The sequence below is a fragment of the Anomalospiza imberbis genome, chromosome 25 (assembly GCF_031753505.1).
Source record: "Anomalospiza imberbis isolate Cuckoo-Finch-1a 21T00152 chromosome 25, ASM3175350v1, whole genome shotgun sequence".
NCBI lineage: Eukaryota > Metazoa > Chordata > Aves > Passeriformes > Viduidae > Anomalospiza > Anomalospiza imberbis.
Window position 1 is genome coordinate 4,662,594 of NC_089705.1, and position 25,217 is coordinate 4,687,810.

General features: G+C 47.5%; 1 protein-coding gene and 1 long non-coding RNA gene across 5 annotated transcripts in view; one reads left to right on the forward strand and one right to left on the reverse strand.

The window, feature by feature from the left end:
• CSMD2 (CUB and Sushi multiple domains 2) overlaps positions 1-25,217 on the forward strand; it is a 287,236-nt gene that overhangs the window by 162,254 nt on the left and 99,765 nt on the right. For 3 of the 4 annotated variants that reach the window (XM_068172583.1, XM_068172582.1, XM_068172581.1), the window contains 4 exons: positions 3,275-3,396; positions 10,079-10,182; positions 13,800-13,912; positions 20,841-21,023. The exons of the other annotated variant lie outside the window; for it this stretch is intronic. In XM_068172583.1, coding sequence (XP_068028684.1) covers positions 3,275-3,396; positions 10,079-10,182; positions 13,800-13,912; positions 20,841-21,023 — 522 coding nt within the window. The remainder of the gene's footprint in view (positions 1-3,274; positions 3,397-10,078; positions 10,183-13,799; positions 13,913-20,840; positions 21,024-25,217) is intronic. 4 annotated transcript variants of the gene reach the window in all.
• Positions 936-3,399, reverse strand: LOC137462344 (uncharacterized). The gene is made up of 3 exons (XR_010993671.1): positions 3,295-3,399; positions 2,215-2,343; positions 936-1,044 (listed from the first exon to the last, which is right to left on the reverse strand). It is a non-coding gene; the product is annotated as an uncharacterized lncRNA (long non-coding RNA).

Sequence of the window (25,217 nt, forward strand, 5' to 3'; positions counted from 1 at the left end):
CCTGCCTGGATTTTGGGATGTGTGGGAATTCCCAGCTCCTTCATGTTCCTTTTCCATCACCCATCCTGCCCTCAGGTTGTCCTTGTGGCCAGGTCAGAGAATACCAGAATGGTTTGGGTTGGAGGGACCTTGAGGACCATCCTGCTCCTTCCACTATCCCTCCATGCTGATCTTAGACATTCCCAAAGATGGGGCAGCCTGAGGGGGCTCAGCCTGGCTGGATTTTGGGATTTTTGGGAATTCCCAGCTCCTTCCTGTCCCTTTTCCATCACCCACCCTGCCCTTGGGTCAAATAATCCCAGCATGGTTTGGGTTGGACCATCCTGCTCCTTCCACTCTCCCAGGTTGCTCCAAGCTGGCCTTGGACACTCCCAGGGATCCAGGGGCAGCCTGAGGGGGTTCAGCTTGGCTGGATTTTGGGATTTGTGGGAATTTCCAGCTCCTTCCTGTCCATTTCTCACCCATCCTACCCTCAGGTCAAATCCCAGAATGGTTTGGGTTGGAGGGACCTTGAGGACAATCCTGCTCCTTCCACTATCCCTCCATGCTGGTCTTAGACACTCCCAGGGATGGGGCAGCCTGAGGGGGTTCAGCTTGGCTGGATTTTGGGATTTGTGGGAATTCCCAGCTCCTTCCTGTCCATTTCTCACCCATCCTGCCCTCAGGTAATCCCTTGGCCAGGTCAGAGTCCCAGAGGGGTTTGGGTTGGGAGGAACCTTAAGGAAAATGTTGTTCCATGGGCAGGGACAACATTCCCCCATCCCAGGTTGGCCTTGGACACTTCCAAGGATGGGGCATCCATGATTTCTCTGGGAAATCTTCCCCAGGGTCTCCCCACCCTCACATTAAAGCTTTGTTCAGCCCCTGTTTCTTCACCCCACAGACTCCTCCATGAATTTCCCAACTGCCCCTAAATCCCTTCCTTCCCTCTCTCTTGAGCATTCCTTTTGTTCAGGGATGTCAAACCTGAGCAGGATCGTCCCTATTCCAGGTGTTTTCTCCCCTCTCCTCCTTCTCCTGTAAGAGGAGGGACTAGAATAAAACCTGGAAAAGCAGAGATGGAGGGAGATTTTTAACTGGAAACGTGGAATTTTGGGCCTGTGCTTCCCCAGGAGCCTCATCCTCTGCCATGAGCCATCAGGGAATGGAGTTTTTGCCCATTTTGCCCATTTTGCCCTTGGCCATTTTGTTTTCATTCCCCCTCTGAAATGTCACATTGTGATATTTGTAATGATAATAAAGAACAACTTATAATATTTTTAATTGAATCCCTTTAAAGCTCTTAAAACCATAAATAGGGTGGGTTTTTTTTTCCCCAGTTCTTTTTTTCTTTAATTTCATCTGCAGATTTTTTTCAGGGCTTTGGAATCCCATGTAATTCTTTAAACAAGCCTGGAATAAATTGAATCAGTGTAAGAGGATATTTGGCATAAATATGTGACACTGTAAAGGAAATTTATGGTGTCCTCCTGCAAGAGATAAGAAAGGATTTGCCAGCATTATTCTGTTTCTGTGAATCAACTTAATTTTTTTAGCTGCTGACTTTCATGTTTTAGGTTTTTTTTTTTTTTTCATTTCAAAAAGGTTGATTTTTATTTTAGCTTTCTGCCACTTTTTTCTCCCAGTTTGTGCCATTTTTTTTTATTGGGTTTCTCTCAAATTCCAGAGTCAGTCCCAGATTTTAACCGCTTGGGCTTCAATCATTTCTTAATCCCCACTGAGCAAACTTTGGGGGAAAGTTCTGCAGCTTCCCCATCTTCAGCAGCTTCCCTCTGGATCCTGGGAGAGTCACTTAATCCCACCTGAAAAATGGGATTTACCTTTTTTTTTACACTGTAGGAGCTCCAGGATGAGGCAGGAGTGGTTCAGCATCCTGGCTAAGTGACCTCAGCTCATTCCTAAGCTGCTTCCCAGCCATTCCCAATGTTCCCACATCCTGGCCAGGAGATGATTTCTCCATTGTTTTACAGAGAAAAAAACCTTGCAGACTCCACACATGCAAATGCGCCTCCTAAATTAAATAATAAATTTATATAAATAAATAAACTTCAAATTAATTTTGAGGCTCCATCACAGCAGCAGAGAATATTTCCAGAACCAGGATGTTTTTCCCCACATTTTTTTTGGTGGAATATTTCAGCTAAATATTACATCAAAGGCATTCCACGGGCAAAATTTTCCCTGCTTAAGCACTTTTTCCAGCTTTTCCTTTACCTGAGATGTTTTGAAGATGCAGAGCTGAGTTTCCACCTTAGTTCTGAGCCCACAGAAGGAAACCAGCTGATAAATACTTAATAATGACCTAATAAATGCTCGCTGTGCAGTGTTTTTGGGGGGTTTGATCTGCAGGAAGAAAGGGAATGTGGTTTTTTGGGGACATCAGGGAGGAGTTGTGTCATTCCTGGCCTGGATAGGGAAGGATTTTTGTGAGGGAAAAAAGGAGGAAGAAAAGGAAATTAATCAGTGTGAGCAGTGGAGAGTGGGCTGGGTGTTGGTCTGAGGGGAGATGGGATCAGGGATTGTTGGGATCGAGGTTGATGGGATCAGGGTTGATGGGATCGGGGTTTGTTTAGATCAGGGATTGTTGGGATCGGGAATTGTTGGGATCGGGGTTGATGGGATTGGGGTTTGTTGGGATTGGGGTTTGTTTAGATCAGGGATTGTTGGGATCGGGGTTGATGGGATTGGGGTTTGTTGGGATCAGGGTTTCTTTGGATTAGGGATTGTTGGGATCAGGGTTTGATGGGATCTGGGGTTGGTTGGGATCAGGGATTGTTGGGATTGGGGATTGTTGGGATCAGGGTTTGTTGGGATCAGGATTGTTGAGATCACAGTTTGTTTAAGGGAACTGGGGTTGGTTGGGATCAGGGTTTTATGGGATCAGGGATTGTTGGGATCAGAGTTAGTTTGGATCAGGGATTGTTGGGATTGGTGTTTGTTGGGGTCAGGGATTGTTGGGATCAGGTTTGGGTGAGATCAGGATTTGTAGGATCAGGGATTGTTTGGATCAGGGTTGATGGGATCGTGGTTTGTTGGGATCAGGGTTGATGGGATCAGGGTTTTATGGGATCAGGGTCTGATGGCCCCACTCCTCACAGAGAAACCCTTCATTTTTTACCGCATGGCTGTAAAAAAGAAGCGGCGTAGGCCACAAAAACACCAACTTCTACATTTTTTACCTTCTCCCACTTCCATCCCAAGCTCATCCCTCCTCCCTCCCCCCACCAGAAAGGTCCCCCCCGCAAGTGCTGAGTGTCCCCGTTTGTGTCCCCAGCCAGGATGTGTGACACGTACCTGCGCGGGCCCAGCGGGGTCATCACGTCCCCCAACTACCCCGTGCAGTACGACAACAACGCCTACTGCGTGTGGGTCATCACCGCCCTCAACCCCGCCAAGGTGGGTCCTCAGCACGGCCCCCGGCGCCAGCCCGGGGCTGGGCAGCTCTGCAGCTCCAGGGAGAGCGGGTTTCTGGTGTGGGTTTCTCTCGGGGTTCCTATAGGTCAGGGTGAGCCCGAGATGGCAAAGAGTCTTTGCTTCCCTAGCCCGACACAGCCAAGGAAGGAGCCTGGAATGCTTCCAGTTGTGCTTTCGAGGTTGTTTATTTCTTCTTATCTCTATGTTCTTTGTCTGAACTGCTGTGGTCCGCCTAGTACAGAAGCCATGGCAGTCTGGCCTCGAGTCCTGGGCGGCTCCCACATTATATACTCAAAACTACGTGCGGATGTTTACAATTGCTTCACCAATTCCCATCACCTGTGTCAGACAGTGAATCTCTACCTTAAACCAATAGAAAAGTGTCACCATCACACCGAGACATGGAGGACAAGAAAACAAAGAAGATGGTCAGGACATGCCCAAATCCCTCCATTTTGTCCACTGAACCCCTTATCTTAAAAATCCCAAAATTCTGCTTTTCCACCCTGTGTTAGTTCAAATATCACACCACTAAAACCCTTGTGGCTTGTAATTCCTCATATAAAACTGGCAGTTTCCCATGGGCTAAAATTGAAGCCAGAGGTGTTTTTGACTTCATGCCACGGTCTCTGAGCCCCCTGCCAGGGTCTGGAGACAGCCAGGGCAGCCAGAGGGATGTGCTGGACTCCAGCATTCTGGTGTTCTGTGGAATTCCAGGCTTGTATTTCGTGGGATTCCAGGTTTGGGTTGGGAGGGACCTGGAAGAAGGGCAGGGACTCTTTCCGCTGTCCCAGGTTTCTCCACGTTGGACATTTCCAGGGATCTGGCCACAGCTTCTCTGGGAATTCCATGCCAGCCCCTCCTCACCCTCACAGAGAAGGGTTCAATCCCAATATCCCATCCAGACGTGCTCCCTTTCAGTTCAAAGGCGTTGTTGAGGAGAATTGTTGATTTACCAGAGAGGGGAAGATGAACAAAGGGGGTCCTTCGCCCTGATGTTTTATGGAACAAAAGTTGGAACAGGTTTGGATGTTGGGATGTGGTGGTGGAATGTGTGTGCACAGCCAGACACAGCCAGACAAATCCAGACACTTCCAAATGCTTTCAGACACATTCAGAAGCATTCAGACAAATCCAAACACTTCCAAACACATCCAGAAACATCCAAACACATCCTGGGACATCCAGACAAATCCAGACACTTCCAGACACATCCAGACAAGTCCATGCATGTTCAGAAACATCCAAGCACATCCAGATATATCCAAACAAATCCAGACACATCCAAACACCTCCAGACAAATCCAGACCCCTCCAAACACATCCAGAAACATCCAGACACTTCCAAATACTTCCAAACTCATCCAGAAACATGCAAGTACATCCAGAAATTTCTAGACAAATCCAGACACTTCTAAACACATCCAGACTCCTCCACTGTCCCAGGTTGCTCCAAGCCCTGTCCAGCTTGGCCTTGGACACTTCCAGGGATCCAGAGCCAGCCACAGCTTCTCTGGGAAGCCCTCTCCAGCCCCTCCCGACCCTCACATTTGACGTTTATTCAGCCCCTCAGGCTCAGTTTCTGTCCTTACACAGACTCTTCCCCGTGTTTCCCAGCTGTCTGGAAATCCCTGACCTTCCCTCCCTGCTGAGCACTCGTTTTGTTAAGGGTTGTAATTAAAAGTGAGTGTAATTATTTGTAATCGAAGCCCCTTTGATATCTCATGTGGAGGGCGGGGAGGTGCCCGAGCAGCCCAGCTCATCAGGCCAGGGAGGCTGTGCCAGGAATGCTGATTTTCCCAATTTTTTTAGCTGTGGCTGGCCCTTGTCCAGCAGGATTTCAGCCCCCAGGGACAGAGGAGCGAGGTTTGGGTCTATCTCATGCTATTTATGCAGTGTTGTAAATTGATTCACATTTTTGCACTGGTTTAAATTTAAACACAAGCCCTTTCTGTACAGGTGTGACTGCCCTGGCCCGGGAAAGATCAATCCCTGTCCATTTTCCCCTGGCAATGGGAATTGAGTTGAGGGCAGTGTTTGGTGCCCTAACAGCTTTTTCCAATCTCAGCCCTTGTCTCTCCTCCAGATCTGGAGCAGAAGAACAGGAATTACTTTGCTGTGTAGCTCCAAAAACCCTTTCTGAGCTGTTATTTCTGCTCTCAGAAGGTGACAGGGCTTGTTCCTTTCAGTGTCTGGACTCCTGCAAACATCATTCCATTAATTCCATTTCTCCTCCCTTGCCTCTGGACCTTCCTGCACATTGGGGGAATCTCACAGGATCTCTCTCTCTTTTTTTTTTTTTTTTTTTTTTTTTTTTTCCTTCTGGGAATTGTTAGGAGGTTCTGGCATCCTGCTTTTCCTCCCCCTGGAGTGGAGTTCTCCCTCCCTGCTGAGCTCAGCCCAAGCCTTCAACCAGCACAGATCTCTGGTGGAGCAGGATTTTAATGAGAAATATCCCTAAATTCCCATTCCCAGGCTCAGGGCTGTCGTTATCCCTCATGTGCTTGCACAAAACCTGGATTTTGGGAGGCTCAACTGTGGAACCAGGAGATTTTTCTCAGTGCTGATTTACTGGGAGGGATTTAGTGGTTGATCACCCCCTCTTCCTCAGGGGAATGTGTGTCCATGGGCTGGAATTCAGCACAGCTCAGGCCGTGGAGGGTGTTTCATCCTTTTCCACGATTTTTGTACATTTTTTATCTCCAAAAACCACCAACATCCAGGTTTTGTGTGGCTGGAACAGTGTTTGGAGAGCTGGTGGTGAGCTGGGTGCTGGCTTTTCCTGGGGGTTTTGTAGGATCACACTTCCAGTTGGGTTTCCTGCTATGAATTATGAAGGACAAGATGAAAATCATGAGGAAAATATGCCCCTGGGCCATGCCCAGTGCTTCACTGACCCTTTTGGGGTGAATGTTCAGCTCTAATCTTCAGCTCTGCTCCTTTGCTTTAGTGCCAGTGCTGTGCCCAAAGTTTTCCTGCTTTTCCATCAGCAGTGTGATGGGAAAAGCTTCTCCTCTGGCCTTCCTGCCCAGAACTGCCTCATTTTTCCGTGGGAATTTCTGCTTAAAGGACGTTTCTCCTCTTCCCCTGGTTGGAGTCTTCCTCAGCTTTGAAACCTGAGTCATAACAAGCACAGAATCTGCAAGTCCTGATCCTTTCCTAAATCATAAATTGGATTGGAATTGGTCAAATCCGTTAATTTTAAGATTTCTCAACTCTCATCAGATTCCACAGCACAAGGAGCTGCAGGTTCTGCTCCATCATACACAGAAATATGGAAATTTGTGAGCTGAGAGAGGAGATCCCATTGCCCTTTGCCTTTGAAATGATAAATAGCTTTCATTAATTCAATTAATGTCAATTTTTGAGGGTTTTTTGGGGGGTTTAGGTGTTTCAGTGTTCATTTACAGGGAGGGAAAACCTCTTCTGAAGCAGGGAAGAAAAGCAGCAGCCCCTGTGGGAAGGCCACAGCTCTCCCTGCTTGTCCTGATCCTTTCCTAAATCATAAATTGGATTGGAATTGGTCAAATCCATTAATTTTAAGATTTCTCAACTCTCATCAGAGATTCCACAGCACAAGGAGCTGTGGGTTCTGCTCCATCATACACAGAAATATGGAAATTTGTGAGCTGTGAGAAGAGATCCATTGCCCTTTCCTTTGAAATGATAAATAGCTTTCATTAATTCAATTAATGTCAATTTTTGAGGGTTTTTTGGGGGGTTTAGGTGTTTCAGTGTTCATTTACAGGGAGGGAAAACCTCTTCTGAAGCAGGGAAGAAAAGCAGCAGCCCCTGTGGGAAGGCCACAGCTCTCCCTGCTTGTCCTGATCCTTTCCTAAATCATAAATTGGATTGGAATTGGTCAAATCCATTAGTTTTAAGATTTCTCAACTCTCATCAGAGATTCCACAGCACAAGGAGCTGCAGGTTCTGCTCCATCATACACAGAAATATGGAAATTTGTGAGCTGTGAGAAGAGATCCATTGCCCTTTCCTTTGAAATTATAAATAATTTTAATTAATTCAATTAATAGTGCCAGTTTACAAAGGGGTTTCTTGGTTTTGGGTGTTTCATGCTGGAAGTTTTAATTTGCAGGTTGGGAAAAGCTCTCCTGGGGCAGGGAGGGTTGGGAGAAAAGCACCAACCCCTTTGGGAAGGCCACAGCTCTCCCTGCTTGTCCCTCAGGGATGATCCCAGCATTTCCCATTCCCAGCCTGGCTGAGGGGAGGATTTGGGAGGAATTACTTCCAGTAATTCCCATCAAATACTTGGGAATAAGGAGCATTATGTGCCTGAGCTGCAGCTGAAGAAGTGCTGCAATCTTTTTATGGGCTCTTTGGATCTGTTCCGTGGAGCTTTGGGAGAAGCAGGGAGCTGAATTTAGGGCTCATTTGCAAATCCTCTGCTCTGTCTTTGGCAGAGAAAGAGCCTGAGATCCACTGAGCCCCAAAATCCCCTCTGAATTTGCAATTTTCCCCTCAAAATTGGGAATTTCGCATCCATAGGGTTGAGGCCTCCTCACTGACAAATTGGGGTTGTTTCCTCTGCAGAGAGGGGGACATCAAACCTGTTTAGGGGTTATTCAGGTTTTTTTTTAGCTGGGCCCTGGTGCCCTGGGAATTAATTCCAACCACAGTGGGAAAATAAATCACTGGGGAGCTGAGAAATGCATATGGTAATTGGAGCATTTGCATAAAAGCTATTTCTGGCCCTTTTTGACATGATGGATGTTGCTGGTTGTGGTTTCTCCTGGGGTTATTCCCACCTGGAGCCAAAAAAAAAGCCATGTCCAAGCTGATGGAGGGAGAAGGTCCCCTCCGGGGGATGATTAATCCCAAATGGAGGGGGAAACTCTGGAGCCTGGGGAGCAGGGAAATGAGGAATGTGCTTGTAAAGCTTCAGGTTAGAACTGCAGTTCTCCTGGAGAGAATTATTGTGGATTTTTCTCCTCAGAATGTGACTGAACTTCCAATCACTTTGGAATCAGGAGTCCCATCCCATTTTCCTGGCTTTGCTGATCGTTCCTTGTCACTTCAGCAGCTTCAGGTTTGGGGGTGCTGGTGCCTTTAACAAGTCATTAAATAATTAAATTTATTAAAAAAATAAATAATAACATTAAATTTAATTATTAAATTTAGTGAATTACATTCCCAGCTTTCAGAACCAAAAAAACCCTAAAAAAACCCAGGAAAATGAGTAAATAAATACAATATTCAGCATCCAGATCTTGTGCCACGAGGTTGCAGTCTTGAGTGTGCTGGGATGTAATTAGTTGTTTAATTAGGGTCAGACTGCTCAGGATGCATCTCCTTGAGTGGCTGAAGTAATGGTGTGTGCAGATCTGCAGCTCGGTGTTCTCTGGATTAATTACATTATTCCAACATTTCATGCTTTTGTAGCCTGCACAGGTTAATATTTGGGTACTAGACACAAATTAAAGTTGTCTGAAGCATCACCCAGGCTCCTGGTTCACCATCCTGGGGCTTTGGGGAAAAACTCCTTCTTTTCACAACGGCTGAAATCTCTAAATTTCATTTTCTGTGCATTGCAAAAACACTGTGTTCACCCATAGAACAGAGGGCACAGGACAGCTCAGCCTGAACTGTATAAACACCTTTTTTTAAATTATTTTTGGTTTGAACTTGGAGGTTTTTATCCCCCTGGGAATCCACACCTGCTCAGGTTTTGCAGGAGGTGCTGCTTATAAAAGCAAGGAAGAGCAAGAAGAAGATTTTCTGTTTCCTTGGCTTCGCTTCCTTGCCCCAAACTGAGGTGGGAAGTGGCCCCAGAGCTCCTTGGCACTCACCTGGCTCCTTCTCCTTCTTGACTTTCAGTGATTTTGTGTTGTGTGAAGCAGCTGAAAGAAGCACCAACCCACATTTGGGGATTTAATCTGTTAAAAGTCAGGAAATTTATTGAATTTGCAAAGGTCTCGTGCATTTGAGTGGGTTTTGTGCTTTTTTTTTTTTTTTTTTGGTCTTTTTGCTGGCCAGGTAAAGAATCCAAGAAACAAAACTCCATTGATTTCTGCAGATGGGGGATGTGAAACTCTTCTCTAATTTAATTAATCTCTTTCTTTTTCTGTTCGTTCAGCCTGTCCCAGGCTGGGTTAAGGACTCTGCCCCTAAAACTGGATTTGAAAAGCAGAGATTCCCAAAGCAGCTGAGAGCCTTGGAGCACAAACTTCCTTGGGAGTTCTGCTCCTAAATGATGCAGAGAGGCTGCAAAAATCCAAAATTTGGGTGGAACAAGAGAAAAAAACAGGGATCATGGATGTGGAGATGCTGAGGATTGTGTGTGCAGACAGCAGGAGAGAATTCTCTGTCAATTCACAAAAATCCAAAATTTTCTCCTGCTCTGACCACGATCCATGAGGATTTCCTGAGCCACAAAGTAAAATACTCTGCATTTACTCCATGCACATCCAAACCCACCTCCAGAATTCCAGCTTTGGGGTGGGAAAAGGCACCTGGAGACCCCAGCACACAAATATTGGTATCAGTGAAGGCACCTGGCAAATCACCTGTAAAAATCCTGTTAAAAACCAAAACAAACAATGTTTGGGAGATTTTGATGCTCTTGGAAGCTGCTGCGGGATCCTTGAGCAGGGCAGGGCTTGGTGTTAATTGATGGACTGTGTTAATTGTGCCGTGTCTTTGGCAGGTGATCAAACTCACCTTCGAGGAATTCGAGCTGGAGAGGGGCTACGACACGCTGACAGTGGGGGATGGAGGCCAGGTCGGAGACCAGAAATCTGTGCTTTATGTGTGAGTAACAATTCCCTCCTGGGGGAATGCACCTGGCCACGGGGGGCTGCGGGCCTTGGGATGCAGGGATCCCGTGGTTTTTGGGCTGGTTGTCACTTTTGGGGACAGCAAATTGTCCCCTCTGTTCTTCCCTCCCCTTCAGGGAGAGGCTGAGGCTCTCCAGGGAGCTGAGAAAAGCTGGGATACAAAAGGAAAAGCAGCCCAGGCACGCAGCAGGAGCTGTTTGGATCTCTCTCTCTCTCCTGCTGCCATCATTTTGAGCTGTAAATCCAAGATCCTGGAGTGACATCCCCAACATTTCACACCCAGGGTGCGTCTGGGGAAACGAGGCTTCTTCCAAGCTGGGATTTGGGATTTTTGCATCCTTTTCTTGCAGATCTGATGTTATGTGGAGGTTTCTTCATGTGCAGATGGTCCTGCTTTCCCTCCAGGCTTCTCCAGAACCACTCCAGCAAAGCTGGTGTGCTCTGGCAACTGATGGAGAAATTCATTGTATTTTTTTCCTTCTTCCTCTTGTTTTTTGTGAAGCAGCCTCCCACTCCATTTTCACATATCAGCATTTCTTTGTCCTTCCCAAACATCTTTTTCCCCGAGGTTTTGTTTCTTCCCAGAAGGTGGACAGGGGTGATCCTTGGTCAGGAGCCCCAGCCTGGAATGTGAAGGCTGAGTGTTGCTCAGGTGTAATTCAGGCATCCCAGAACGTTTCACAGCTGCTTGGTCACAGCCTGCAAAATCCCCGCCATGGATTTGGTAGAAACTCCTGGCATGATTTCCCATTCCAGCCCTTCTGTTTTGCCTAAAACCCACGAAGATTTTCCTCAGACTGGATTTTAATAATTCCTTGGTTTTTTCCCCACTCTGTGTTACCTCCTCAGCACTTTGCTGGTGCAAATTTGGAATATCTGTGACTGAGCAAGGTGCAGTGCAGGAAACTTTACCCCGGAAGTTTCCAGTGAATTCCTGGTGCTAATCCTTCCACTGATTTTTTTTTTTTCTTATTAATAATCTGGGAGGATTAATTGAAAAGTAATGAAATGGGAGAGAGATGTAAGGACCACGGTGCTAATTAATGTGCTTGCAAGTCTATGGATCACTTTTTCCAGAGTCTTCTGCCCACTCTCACCTGGATTCACAGATGAGGAATAATATCTGGGTACAAAGTGAGGTTTCTTTGGAAGAATCGAAATGCAGAAACTCCTGTCAAAGGCAGTAATTCCAATTTTCTTCCTGCTCTTCACTTCTCCTTGGCTGTTGAGGAGCTCAGCCCTGCTGCCTTTCCAATCAAGGAATGCACTTGAGTGGAGTTGCACAGCAGCAGATTCCATCCCAAACAGAGCTGGGAAGGACCATTTGTTTCCAGGCTCATTCCCATCCCTGGAAAATGGGAGCAGAGCAGATTGTTAGGCTGAGCTTCCTGACTTGCAGAAGGAATTTGATTTCCTGAAGTAACAAGCACCCAAATCAATCACCCAGCTTGTTAAAAGTGGGGTGGCAAAGGATGCAGAAAGCTTTGAAGCACCTTTTCCTGGGAGGTTTTTCCCCTTGGAGTGTTCCTCATTCCTGCCTGGCTGCTGCTTCAATAAATAAACTGAGAATCAACAATAACACTCCTGAACATCTCTGGGATGCAAAACAGGCACTAAAACAAGATCACTTCTTCATTTAACAGCACCCTGAGATCAATACAATTCCTGCTGCAGGTCAGAGCAATCACAGGACAGAGATGGGAGAGCTTGGCTGGGATTGTGATTGCAGGAAAAATAAAAACCACTCCAGGTTCCAGAGCCTGGGCATGGCTGCTGCAGGTGTCCCTGTCCCTGGGGCCTGTGAGGTCCCTGCCATGGGGAGGAGAGGCCTGGGAAGTCCAGGGTGGTCCCATTTCCCTGAGATCCCTGCCCTGGAAAGGAGCTGGCACTCTCTCTCGGGGTCTGGGTGTTGGGATGACCGCAAGAGTGTAAAAGTCCTTGTTCTCCCAGCCCGTGCAGCCAAAGAAGGAGTTGGAATGTGTAGGATCAGCTTCTCAGGGTTGTTTATTTTCCCTCATCTAGAACATTCTCTCTCTGCCCTGCTGAGCTCTGTCCAGCAGGTCGGCCATGGCATTCTGTCTGCCCTCAGGGCGGTGTTCACATTTTATACCCAAAACTCCGTGTGCCATGTTTACAACAACGTGCCAATATCTGTCATTTATGTTAGACAGTGTGTCTGTACCTTAAACCATTAGAAAAGTGTCAACATCACAGCAAGACATGGAGGACAAGGAGAAGGAGAAGAAGGTCAGGACATGCCCAAATTCCTCCATCTTGTACCCCTGAACCCCTTTTCCAGTTTGAAGCCATTCCCCCTTGTCCTGGTACTCCAGATCCTGTTGCTGAGCCCCTCTCCAGCTCTCCTGCAGCTCCTGGCAGGTGCTGTGAGGGCTCCACTTGACCTTCCCTTCTGCAGGCTGAACATTCCCAACTCTCCCAGCCTGGGTCCTGTCCCTTTATCAGCTTCACATCCCTGCTCTGGCCTTGCTCCAGCAATTCCATGTCCCTCTTCTGCTGAGTTCACTTTTATCCAGGAGCCTTTCAAGTGCTGCTGTTGTACCTGGGGCCAGGCCCAACCCAGAGCTGAGCACGGGCATGAATTTGGGTTTATTTAAACCCTGCAGGAAAGACAAAAAACCCCTCTTACCCCCTCTCCACTTGCTCTTAATTTCTTAATTTCTCGCAGATAATACCTCAGCAGAAACAGGATAATCACAACATTAAACACAGGCAACACAAGAGCCCTGCTCCTGGAATAATCATCCTGCCCACACAAATGCTGCTCCTGTTTCCAGGAGCACAGGGGAGGGAGAGAGCTGAGCTCCACGTGGGCATCTGCCTGTGCAAAAGATGCTCCTGTGGGTGGGGGATAAAGCTCTAAAGCTGTGTTGAACCACCACGAGGTGGTTAATCCCAGAGGCTGAATGAGCCTCGTTAATAAGGGAGAGACCAGCGACATTTCCCTAAATCTCCTCAGCCCTCCTGGGAGGATCCTGAGGGGAAGGCAGAGCCCTGATCCTGCTGGCATTAGTGGCACTTCTCAAGGGCTCACGGGGTGTTCAGCACATCTGGGGCTCGTGCTTTGTCTGCTGGCTGCTTTTTTTTTTTCTTTTTTTTTTTCTTTTTTTTTTTTTTATTTTTTGATCCTTGTAGAAACTTCTCTCAGGGCAGAAATGGAGCAGGGAATGGGTGGGAAGTCATTTTTTTCTGTACTACTGGAAGCTGCTGCTGCGAGGGCAGTTCAGAGGATTCAGTCACTCAGGGCACAGTTTGGCTTCTGGGAATTTTATTTGTTTGCTGGTGTTTTGCCTCAGCGAGCAGGGAAACGATTCCTTTTGCTGCTGGGTGATCTGTTACAATAACAGCAGTGAATTGTAATTATTGCAGCGAGGGTGGTGGGGGAAGATTCAGCGTGGGGGCAGAACGCTGAACACGACAGGATTTTCATCAGGCTCGAATATCTCCCAGTTTTTTGGGGCGATTCTTAATTAGTTTGGCATTTTCCTTCTCCTGCAGCGTCCTTTATCTGAGGGTGGTGAATCTGAGGCCACTTGGAGGCTGTTGATTTGTTGTTGTTATTTATTTTTGCAGCCTGACGGGCACCACGGTCCCCGACCTCATCGTCAGCACCCAGCACCAGATGTGGCTCCTCTTCCAGACCGACAGTGTCAGCAACCTGCTGGGCTTCAAAGCCACCTACGAAGGTAGCCCAGGCTCCTCCCTTCCCAATTCCCCTTTTTTCCCAAGGACCAGGGACCAGCTGAGTGCAGGGTTTTGGGAGAAAAGGGAGCTCCTCTAAATAAATCAAAGTTCTGCAGTTTTGTTTTTTTTTTCTTAAGAGTTTCCTTTCCCATCCAAGCTGGGGGTTGTCCCGTTGCCTTTTCAGGTGTTTTAGTGGAAAAAAGTTGGGAATTTCAGCTGGCAGCAGCAGGCTGTGCCTGTGGGAGGGGATGGGATGGGGAATCCGTGGTTCCAGCAGATCACTGGTGTCAGCTGCTTTAAACTGGGACTAGGCTGGGCTGTTCCGAGTGAAATAAAAGTTAATATTGGGATTTTTTCAAAGAAACTCCCGGAATGCAGCAAGATGTGAGTGCTCAAGTCTGGCCTAAGACTGTGTGTTTGCTGTTGTCACAGGTGCTGGCAAAAATAGGGAAATTGTGAGGGAAAATCTCCCTGAGAGGTGCTGGAAGTGCCCAGTGGGAGCATTCAGCTCTGGATTTTCCAGCCCCAAATGCACATTATTCCTTTTAAAGGTGTTTCCTTGGCTGCCCCCAGTTTGCAGCCTGTGTAAATCCGTTGATTCTCAGTTCAGCTCTGGCAGGGTTGGACTCGTTGATGTTGCCCAAGATCACCCCCAAATCTCCAATCCCAACTTTTATCCTCCTGAACAGATTTTTTTCATCATACGGAACAATAATTCTGGATTTCCAGTGCTTAGCAGAAGGAGTTTGGATTAAGTTCCACTTTCCTGGAGAGTCCTTTCCTTCCCTCTGCACAGAGCTGAGGGATGCTGAAAATTTTGGGAGAGAGCTCCAAGTCTTCTGGGATCCTGGGGCTTCTCTTCTCCCTCTTCTCCTTTAATCCTGGGTGATTTGTTGGGAAAACTCCTTCCCCTGGAGCTAGTGCCTTCCACATCCATCAGGATATTCCTGTAGAATTCCCAGCCCATTGTAACAGCTGGGATAAAGGATTCCTTCAGGCCACATTTTTTAGAAGTTCCTGAGAAATTTAGGATTGATTAAAGAAGATCCAGACTCCCATCATTTCCTCCTTCTGAGGGATATTCCCCTGTTTGGACTAAAGTCTCCAAAAAAAATGAAAATCCCCTTATTTCTTCTACTGATGAACCTGAGTTTATGCCAAGCAATGGCAGAAAAGTAAATTAATTTTATAAATTCCTGTGGTAAGAACAGAAACATCACAACATGAAAAAAAAACCCCACTGAAAACCAGAACAAAGCCAAATTGTAATTTAGTGCTGTAGTGTTTTAATAGAAAGTGAGAATTTCAAATTAAAACCAGATTTATGGACGCTCCCGCACTAATTTAATTTGGATTTCTGCTGGAATTGGGAAGGAGCTGACTCAGGTCTGAGCCCCCTGCTGCAGGCAGGGGATGATTAAAGGCTGTTTATTGTCGGGGGAGTGCTGAGCAAGGCTTTGGCTGTGGAGAGCTGGAATTCAGCCCCACGGTGCTAAAGAGGCTTAGGAGCTCTGCAGGGCTGGAGCTGGAGATTTCCTCCCCTGCCCTTTGTGCTTTTAATCAAACTTTTTCATCTTACCACAGGAATTGGCACAATTGATTTACTTCTGTGTTATTGCTTGGAGTAAACTCCAGTTCTTCAGCAGAAGAAATAAGGGATTTTTTTTTTCCCCAAAACTTTGCTGGGATGAGCTGCTGCTTCCTGCAGCTCTTTTGCCAATTATCCAGGCGGGAATCCAGGCCTGGATTTATTTTTTTTAGGTTCTGCACCTCCTGCCCCACTGTTTTGGTGGTGTTGGGGTCTGTCTCAGGAGGCCAAGGGGTTTCCATCCCTCCTGCTCTGCTTTCCCATTAAATTAAATGTGAATTTAATGGCTTGAGTTTGTCACAATCCAGGAGCCACAGAAGGGCTTTGAGTGCTGAGTTGAGCTCTGCCAGGCTCCTGTCCTGGCGTTTAAGCCTGGCCCAAAGCTCAGGACAGGGTTTGATGTGATGCTGATCCTAGCAGAGCCAGGCCCAGTGCTGCACTTGATCTGCTCTGCTGGTTTTGGTGGGAGGGTGAGGCAGGAAGGTTTTTTTTTTTTTTTTTTTTCCTTTTAGTTCTTCCCCTCCTTGCTGTGTTTCCTCTTTAGATCCTTATTTTCCTCCCTCAGGGAATCCCAGACCAGTTTGGGTTGGAAGGGACCTTAAAGCCCAACCTGTTCCACCCCCTCCATGGGGCCAGAACCAGAGAATCCTTTGGGTTGGAATGAGATAATTCCATTTTTATGCATTCTTGGAAGCAAAATCAGAAAGGCAGCAGAAACACCCTGGTCTTGATTCCTCCAAATTCCTACCTGACACCATTAGCTTTAATTAATCAAGCCAAGGTCATTTAAGTACAAAATCCTGTGCGTGAGGTAAAATATTTTCCTGAGTATTTCCTGACGTTTGTGGGGTTTCCTCAGTCTCACAAATCCTTCACCCTGTGGCTACCCCTTCCAGAAATCAGAGTTTGACTTGCTGGCAGCTCCAAAAATCCTCATTTTCCCCCAGAAATGAGGCAGGCAAGAGCAGGAATTCCCAGGGAGGAGCAGCCTGGATTTGGGGAGCCTGCAGGGTGTGTGAGGGAGGCTTTTTTCTCATTCCTCACCCGATTTCCCACCCACCACCCTCAGCCAAACAGCACAAAGAGCTCTGCAAAATTCCTGCTGCCACATTTTCCCTCAGAAAACGCCGTTTTATCAAAAATTTCCCCCTGTATGAATAATATTTGATGGAGAAAGCTGTGAAAGATTCATGTCAACTTGTTTCCTTTCAATAATGTCAAAACACTTGGTTTGGATGTTCTTGTTTAGTTTTGACTTCTATTATTCTAATGTGGAAGTGATTTTACTTTAAACATTCATCAGGAGGAATGTTTCAATCTTATTGAAGTAACATGTTTTGATATTTTTGAATCACTCCTCTTTTTTTTTTTTTTTTTATGGAACTTCTGCCCTGCTAAATATTTCATGGATTTTACTCCCTACGCAAAGAAATGCAGGAACCAGGGGATTTTTCTCAGGTCAGAAAACGGAATTTCTGAATAAATTCAATTTCCTGACCTCTGTAAGGTGATGAAACCTTCGAGCTGTGTTTGCCTGCTGCTAACAAGGAGAGGGTGGGAATTGGGAGCTCTAATTCCTCATTTTCCTCCCATTTTTAACTCCCTGATTTGAGCTGGGGTTGTGCAGAGCGACAGAAAAGGGTGAGGAGGGAGGAGACCCTTGAGTGTTGTCTTTATTCTCTCTCAGCCAAGGGTCAACATGCTCTGATTTTACCTCACTTGGCTGCATTTTTTCCGAGCTCCTGATGCCCTCAGCACATCCTGGTTTTGCTGACGCTGCACATTCCCAGTTCCCTTTGGAATTACAGCTCTGGAACTTCTGCTTTTCCCTAAGCTGGAGCTGCTTGCTGCAGAATTCCTGGGATTCCCATCCCTCCAGAGCCACCAGCCCAAGCTGAGGGAAACACTTGGGGCTGACCCTTCTGGGGAGGCTCCCATGGGCTGCAGGAGGACGAGGCTGCCACGGGCCAGGCAGGAATTTTTTCTGTTGGGGTGTGGAGGAGTTTTGGGGCTGCCAAAATGGATTTTTTTTTTGTGTCCATGTCTGGAATTTTGGGGCTGCCACAATAGAGTCAGGCAGGAATTGTTTGTGTCCATTTGTGGAGGAGTTTTGAGGCTGCCACAATGGGAATTTTTTGTGTCTATGTGTGGAGTTTTGGGGCTGCCATGATGGGAAATTTTTATTTCCACTTGTGGAATTTTGGGGCTGCCACAATGGAGTCAGGCAGGAAATTTTTGTGTCCATTTCTGGAGGAGTTTTGAGGCTGCCACAATGGAAATTTTTTATGTCCATGTGTGGAATTTTGGGCTGCCATGATGGGGTCAGGCAGGAATTTTTTGTGTCCATGTGTGGAGGAGTTTTGGGGCTGTCACAATAGGAATTTCTTGTGTCCGTGTGTGGAATTTTGGGGCTGCCACAATAGAGTCAGGCAGGAATTTTTTGTGTCCATCTTTGGAGTTTTGGGTTTGCCAGAATGAGAAATGTTATGTCCATTTGTGGAGGAGTTTTGGGGCTGCCACAACGGGAATTTCTTGTGTCCATGTGTGGAATTTTGGGGTTGCCACAATAGAGTCAGACAGGAATTGTTTGTGTCCATTTGTGGAGGAGTTTTGAGGCTGCCACAACAGAAAATTTTCATGTCCATGTGTGGAAATTTGGGCTGCCATGATGGAGTCAGGCAGGAATTTTTTGTGTCCATGTGTGGAGGAGTTTTGGGGCTGCCAGAATACGAATTTTTTGTGTCCATGTGTGGAGTTTTGGGGCTGCCATGATGGCATTTTTTTAATGTCCATGTGTGGAGGAGTTTTGTGACTGCCAGAATGGGAATTTCTTGTGTCCATGTGTGGAGTTTTGGGGCTGCCACGATGGTAATTTTTTGGTACAGGATGGGCTGGGAGGTGAATCCACTCTTGCTCCATGTCCTAAGGGATGGCTGGAGTGAGGTGTGTTGGTGTCACAGAATCCTGGAATGCTTTGGATCAGGCAGGACCTCAAAGCCCATCCCAATCCCTGGGCAGGGACACCTCCCACTGCCCCAGGGTGCTCCAGCCTGGCCTGGGACACTGCCAGGGATGGGGAATCCTCACCAAATGCCACCAACCTCAGGGATCCCAGGACATCCAACAGCTGCTGCCCCAGTGACACTGGGGACACTGGGGACAGGCCCCTGCAGCTCCCAGGGCCATCACTGGCACTTGCTAACTGCATTTCCAGGTTCCAGGGTGTGGGAAGGGAAGGGATGACAGCCATGGGTGCTTTGAGTGGCAGCAGGGAGCGTCCCCAGCCCCCCGGGTCCCTGTCAGACACGCTGATAAATGTTCCAAATCCACTCCTCCCATCCCAGCTCGTTGCTATTCCTTGAGTTTTCCAGCTGAATTTTCATTTCATGCTAGGCACTGTTGGCCTTGTGCGTTTTTGCTGGGAGGAATGAACAGTTCAGTGCAGCTTTAACACCCAAAATTTTCATTTTCCATCCCTAATATGCAAGTGCAGCTCCCAAACAGTTGGATTTGGAAACTGTGCGGGAAGATCCGTAAATCCTGGCCAAGTGCTTTCACTGAGAGGCAAAAAATGCAGCCTGTTTCATGAAAACTTTTAATATTAATTTATGTTAAATTATTTTGGGGATGCTTCATTAGCTAGCAGTGAGTTTTCAGCTCGAGATGCAGCAGAAGTTCCGTGACTTCTGCTCAAAATACACCTGGATGTGGAGTTGCCTGGAGCCAGAATAATAATGAGGGATGCTTGTTGTTATTCCAGCCAAATTGGGATATTACAGGGAGTCATGCAAATCTCAGCTTCCATGATTTGCCTCTGTAAAGGAAGTGTCATAAAAGAGATTTCCAATTTGGTGCAAGAAATTGGAAGCGGGGAGGAAAAGACAGCGAGACTGATCAGAGATGATGGGGATAAAAACCAGAGGATTGGGAGAGGGGAGGAGCTTGGAGCAGATAAATAATGTGGGAACACTCAGGAGGAATGAAGGAGTGAAGTTTTTGGGGATAAAAACCAGAGGACTGGGAAAGGGAAGGAGCTTGGAGCAGGTAAATAATGTGGGAATACTAAAGAGGAATAAAGTTTTTGGGGATAAAAACCAGAGGATTGGGAGAAGAGAGGAGTGTGGAGCAGATAAATAATGTGGGAACACTCAGGAGGAATGAAGTTTTTGGAGCTCATAGTGATCCAGGGCAGGGAGCCCTTTGGAAATGGGATTGGAGGGAGCAGGAGATAACAGGAAATTGTTCCTGGGGTTTATTTGGAGTCCAGATGAGAGAGGGATTAACTCAGTGTGGGGACACGGCAGGAATGGGAATGGGATTGGGGTAGGGAGGGAAGGAGAAGGGACAATCCAGCAACTTCCCTCTGTGTCCCTGTGCCAGGGAGCTGAGGGTTGGTCCTGCTTGGTGAGATGTGAGCCCTCGGGTTCAGAAGTTCCTGGAGCAGAGGCAGAGCACGAGCTGCTTCGGATCCCTGTGTTTTTCATTTAGTCCCTGTATTTTTTTTTTTTTCCTCCATTTCAGCTGGGATTGTCACAGAATCTTGGAATGGTTTGGATTGGGAGGGACATTAAAGATGATCCAGGTCATGGGCAAGGACACCTCCCACTGTCCCAGGCTGCTCCAAGCCCTGTCCAGCCTGGCCTTGGGCACTGCCAGGGGCAGCCACAGCTTCTCTGGGAATTCGATTCCAGCCCTCACAGGGAACAATTCCTCCCTGATATTTAATCCAAATCTCCCCTCCCTCATCCTGAAGCTCTGCATTTGAGGCTGGGGAGCCCTCAGGAGGAGTTTTTAGGAGAAAATCGGGGTTGGGATGCCACAACCTGGTGGGGGCTGCGCCAGCTGGGCCTCAGCCCCTTCCCCACACCCAAATCCTGTGTTCTCTCTTCCACCCTCTTCCTCACGCCCAAATCCTCTGTTCCAGCCCCTTCCCACACCCAAATTCTGTGTTTCCTCTCTTCCAGCCCCTTCCCCACACCCAAACCCTATTTTCTCTCTTCCAACCGCTTCCCACACCCAAATTGTGTTCTTTCTCTTCCAGCCCTTTCCCTACACCCAAATTCTTTCTTCCAGCCCCTTCCCACACCCAATTTCTGTTTTCTCTCTTCCATCCTCTTCCTCACTCCCAAATTCTGTGTTCTCTCTTCCAGCCCCTTCCCCACACTCAAACTCTCTCTTCCAGCCCCTTCCCACACTCAAATTTTGTGTTTTCTCTCTTCCAGCCCCTTCCCACACCCAAATTCTGTGTTCTTTCTCCACCAGCCCCTTCCCCACACCCAAACCCCATGTTTTCTCTCTTCCAGCCCCTTCCCACAGCCAAACCCTGTGTTCTTTTTTTCCAGAGATCGACCAGGGCAGCTGTGGCGATCCCGGCGTGCCCGCCTTTGGCCGCAGAGAAGGCTCCACCTTCCGCCACGGGGACACTCTGCACTTCCAGTGCCAGCCTGCCTTCGAGCTGAAGGGCCACAAAAGCATAACCTGCCAAAAGAGCAGCCAGTGGTCTGCTCAGAAACCTGTGTGTGTTTGTAAGTGGCTCAGGAGCTCCGGAGCAGCGCCCTGTGTCCTCTCTGAGGGGACCCCCAGGTGGTGGCACCTGCCCAGTGTCACCTTCACCCAGCTCGGGGAGAGGTTTGGGCTCTTCCCTGGGCAGAGCAGAGGGAGATTTTGGCTGGGCTGGGCTCTTCCTGCCTTGTCCTGAGGGAAAAATCATCCTTTGGTGGCCAGCACAGACAGGACACGGCCAAATCTACAATTTAAACTTGGATTCTGTTTGCAGAGGGAAATCTGGGCTGTGCTGGGCTCTCCCTGCCTTGTCCTGAGGGAAAATCAGCCCTTGGTGGCCAGCACAGACAGGACATGGCCACATTCCAGATTTAAACCTGGATTCTGTTTGCAGAGGGAGTTTTGGGCTGTGCTGGGCTCTCTCTGCCCTGCCCCAAGGGAAAATCAGCCCTTGGTGACATTGGCACAGACAGGACATGGCCAAATTCACAATTTAAACCTGGATTCTGTTTGCAGAGAGAAATCTGGGCTGTGCTGGGCTCTCCCTGCCTTGTCCTGAGGGAAAAATCAGCCCTTGGTGGCCAGCACAGACAGGACATGGCCACATTCCAGATTTAAACCTGGATTCTGTTTTTGGCCCCTCATTTTCCCCTCACAATCCGACCCTCTCCAGGCTCCCTCCTGCTGGGCCTCGGTTTTGCATTTGTTGCCCGAGTTCTCAGCAGGTTTGGGATGTTCTGCTCTTCGTGGTGACTCAGGATCACATTTTGGGGTGGAAATGGGAGGTCCTGCACAGTCCCCCGTGGGGTTTTAATGCTCTTGGTGTCCTCTGTAGATATGCTGGGCAATTTGCTTTATTGCCCTGACAGGACCTTCCTGCAGGAGTTTTCCCCAGAGTTTTCCCTCTGTTTTCCCCACTTGGTGATAACCTCACTCTTCTTTTTATCTCTTTTTCTACTTTGTTGTCTCTGTCAAAATCTGGGCCTTGGAGCAAGGGAGCGAGGCTGAGCCTGAAAAGAACAGGAGAGGAAAATGCAGTTAAGGGGGTGGGGAGAATGGAGACAGAGAAAGCAGAAATGTTGTTTTTTAGAAGTGCAGCTGCCAAACTGGGTGGGATTCCAGTGGAAATGTGGTGTGGCAGGAGCTGATCATGGAAAGGATGGAACTGGGGGGGGAAAAAGCAGATCCTGCAGAGCTGGATGAGGGTCTGGAGGAGCTGGGCGAGAATTTGGGGTCATGGAGAAGGGGGAGAAGCAGTTGGAAGTCAGTGCCTTTCTTTTCAAACACTTATTTAAGCTCAGAGAAATGCCTGGGGAAAGGAAGCAATTCCTCTGAGTTCTGCCTTTTCCTCCCTTCCTGTTTGTTTTTTGTTTTTTTTCTTTGTAAGCAAATCAGCTGGAGGTGCTGCTGAGGAAATAAATACTGAGAGTTTTTCCTGATGATCTGGGAGGTGGGAAGTGTTAGACTGGTTCTGTGCTGGTTTTTCCTTTTAATTTCTTGGGATTTCAGGTGACTTTGGGCAAGTTGGTGTGGTTGAGGCTGGTGCTGAGAGTTTGGAGTGAGAATAAACCTGGTTTGTGCTCAGGGCAACAGAACTGGGTCACAGCAGAATAGAAAGGAGACTTTCTGGTAAAAGAGGATTATTAGTATTGATCAAATCAAGCCCCATACTTGCAAAGCAAGGCAGGAATCTTTCAGTTAAAATAATTCCAGTGTGATCTCTTCTCTGTGGCTCTTGGGATATTCACGGATCAACGAGACAATGTGCATGCAGTGGGGAAAATACCTCACGGACCCCTCTAGACCTTCACTCCTGATGTACTGGGGAGCAGGAGGGGTCACAGGACAAAATGTGTCTGAATTCCAGGTGGGAAAATATTGGGAGGCCATCAGATGTCGGGGGTGGGGGAGAATGAGGGAACCCCCTTTGCTTCTGCAAAGTCTGGGGGTTTATTTCTTTGAAATTTGGGTGTTGGGGGGTTTGTTCCTGTGGGATTTGGGAGCCTGGTTGGTTTTGGGATGTCTGGGGGTGTGTTCCTCTTAAATACGGTTGTCTGCTTCTGTAAAATGTCAGTGGCTGGGTGTAGGTTTCTGTACAGTTTAGGTGTCTGAATGTTTGTTTCTGTACAATTTGGGTGTCAGGGTATCTGTTCCTGTACTTTGTGGGTGTCTGGGTGTTTATTTCTGTACAATTTGAGTGTCTGGGCATCTGTTTCTGTCCAATTTGAGTGTCTGTATGGCTGTTTTTGTGCAATTGTTTGTATCTGGGTGTTTGTTCCTTTTCCATCTGGGTGTCTGTTTCTGTTCAATGTGAGTGTCTGAATTATTTTTCCTGTTAAATTCGGGTGTCTGGGTGCCTGTTCCTGTTCAGTTTGGGTGTCTGAGTGTTTGGGTGTCTGAGTGTTTGGGTGTCTGGGTGTTTATTTCTGTACAATACGTGTGTCTGGGTGCCTGTTCCTGTTCAGTTTGGGTGTCTGGGTGTTTATTTCTGTACAATTCGGGTGTTTGGGTGCCTGTTCCTGTTCAGTTTGGGTATCTGAGTGTTTATTTCTGTACAATTCGGGTGTTTGGGTGCCTGTTCCTGTTCAGTTTGGATGTCTGGGTGTTTATTTCTGTACAATACGGGTGTTTGGGTGCCTGTTCCTGTTCAGTTTGGGTATCTGAGTGTTTATTTCTGTACAATACGTGTGTCTGGGTGCCTGTTCCTGTTCAGTTTGGGTGTCTGGGTGTTTATTTCTGTACAATTCGCGTGTCTGGGTGCCTGTTCCTGTTCAGTTTGGGTGACTGGGTGTTTATTTCTGTACAATTCGGGTGTTTGGGTGCCTGTTCCTGTTCAGTTTGGGTATCTGAGTATTTATTTCTGTACAATACGTGTGTCTGGGTGCCTATTCCTGTTCAGTTTGGGTGTCTGGGTGTTTATTTCTGTACAATTCGGGTGTTTGGGTGCCTGTTCCTGTTCACTTTGGGTGTCTGGGTGTTTATTTCTGTACAATTCGGGTGTTTGGGTGTCTGTTCCTGTTCAGTTTGGGTATCTGAGTGTTTATTTCTGTACAATACGTGTGTCTGGGTGCCTGTTCCTGTTCAGTTTGGGTGTCTGAGTGTTTGGGTGTCTGAGTTTTTGGGTGTCTGGGTGTTTATTTCTGTACAATACGTGTGTCTGGGTGCCTGTTCCTGTTCAGTTTGGGTGTCTGGGTGTTTATTTCTGTACAATTCAGGTGTTTGGGTGCCTGTTCCTGTTCAGTTTGGGTGTCTGAGTGTTTGGGTGTTTGGGTGTCTGGGTGTTTATTTCTGTACAATTCAGGTGTCTTTCTGTACAATTTGAATGTCTGGCTGTGGGTGATGGCTGAACAACTTCTCTCTGTCCTGCACCATCCTGCACCAGCTCTGTAGTTCTGTTGTTATGTTTAAAAATGGCATTTCCAGGCTTGGGGAATGTGGTGTCTGTCACAGGCCAGGGCAGTTCCACACACAGAACTCAATTTTGGCCAGAGCTTGTTCCTTTTTCTCAGCAAAATGGGCTCAGGGGGGGGTCATTGGATAAATATCCCTGAAGGAAAACCCTTGTGCTCCCTCGGCTGAGGTTTGTGCTCTGATATGGGGGTAGAATATCCTGTGGCTGAGGAGATTATTCAGTTTATAAACAGAGAATCAGCTCCATAATTCCAGCTCTGGAGCTGCTGACACTGAGGATGGAGGGTGTGGTGAGGCAGAGGGACGTTCCAGAGCTGCCAAAACCTCCAGATTCAGGGTGGAATTGCTGTTCAAACATCCTCATGTGGAGTAGAGAAAAAAAACCCTAATTTTCTGATTTTATTTGCAGTGGGAGGCCCCCAAAATTCACTTCACGAGGTTTATTTCACAGAAGGAGCAGGGCCCTGGTGCTCCTGGGGGGGTTCTGCAGTGAGAGAGTCTTACAAGGATCTTTGTTCTTCCCTTCCCTGCTCCTCCTGCCTTTCCCAAGTTTTCATCCTGCATTTTTCTCTGGGTGCTTGACCCGTGCCAGGCAGCGCCGTCCTGTTCCGTGGGGGATGATTGTGGCACTGGGAGTGACAATAAATGCCATTGTCACCACCTTGGGCATTAAAGGCAGAGTTCCTGCCTTGGTTCAGGTGCCCTCTGCCAGGTCTGGGAGAGTCATTCCAGAATTTCTGCTGCAGGTTCAGTTTGTTGGGATCAGACTTGGAAAATCCAGGTTTTCTGGACCCGCCTCATGTTTG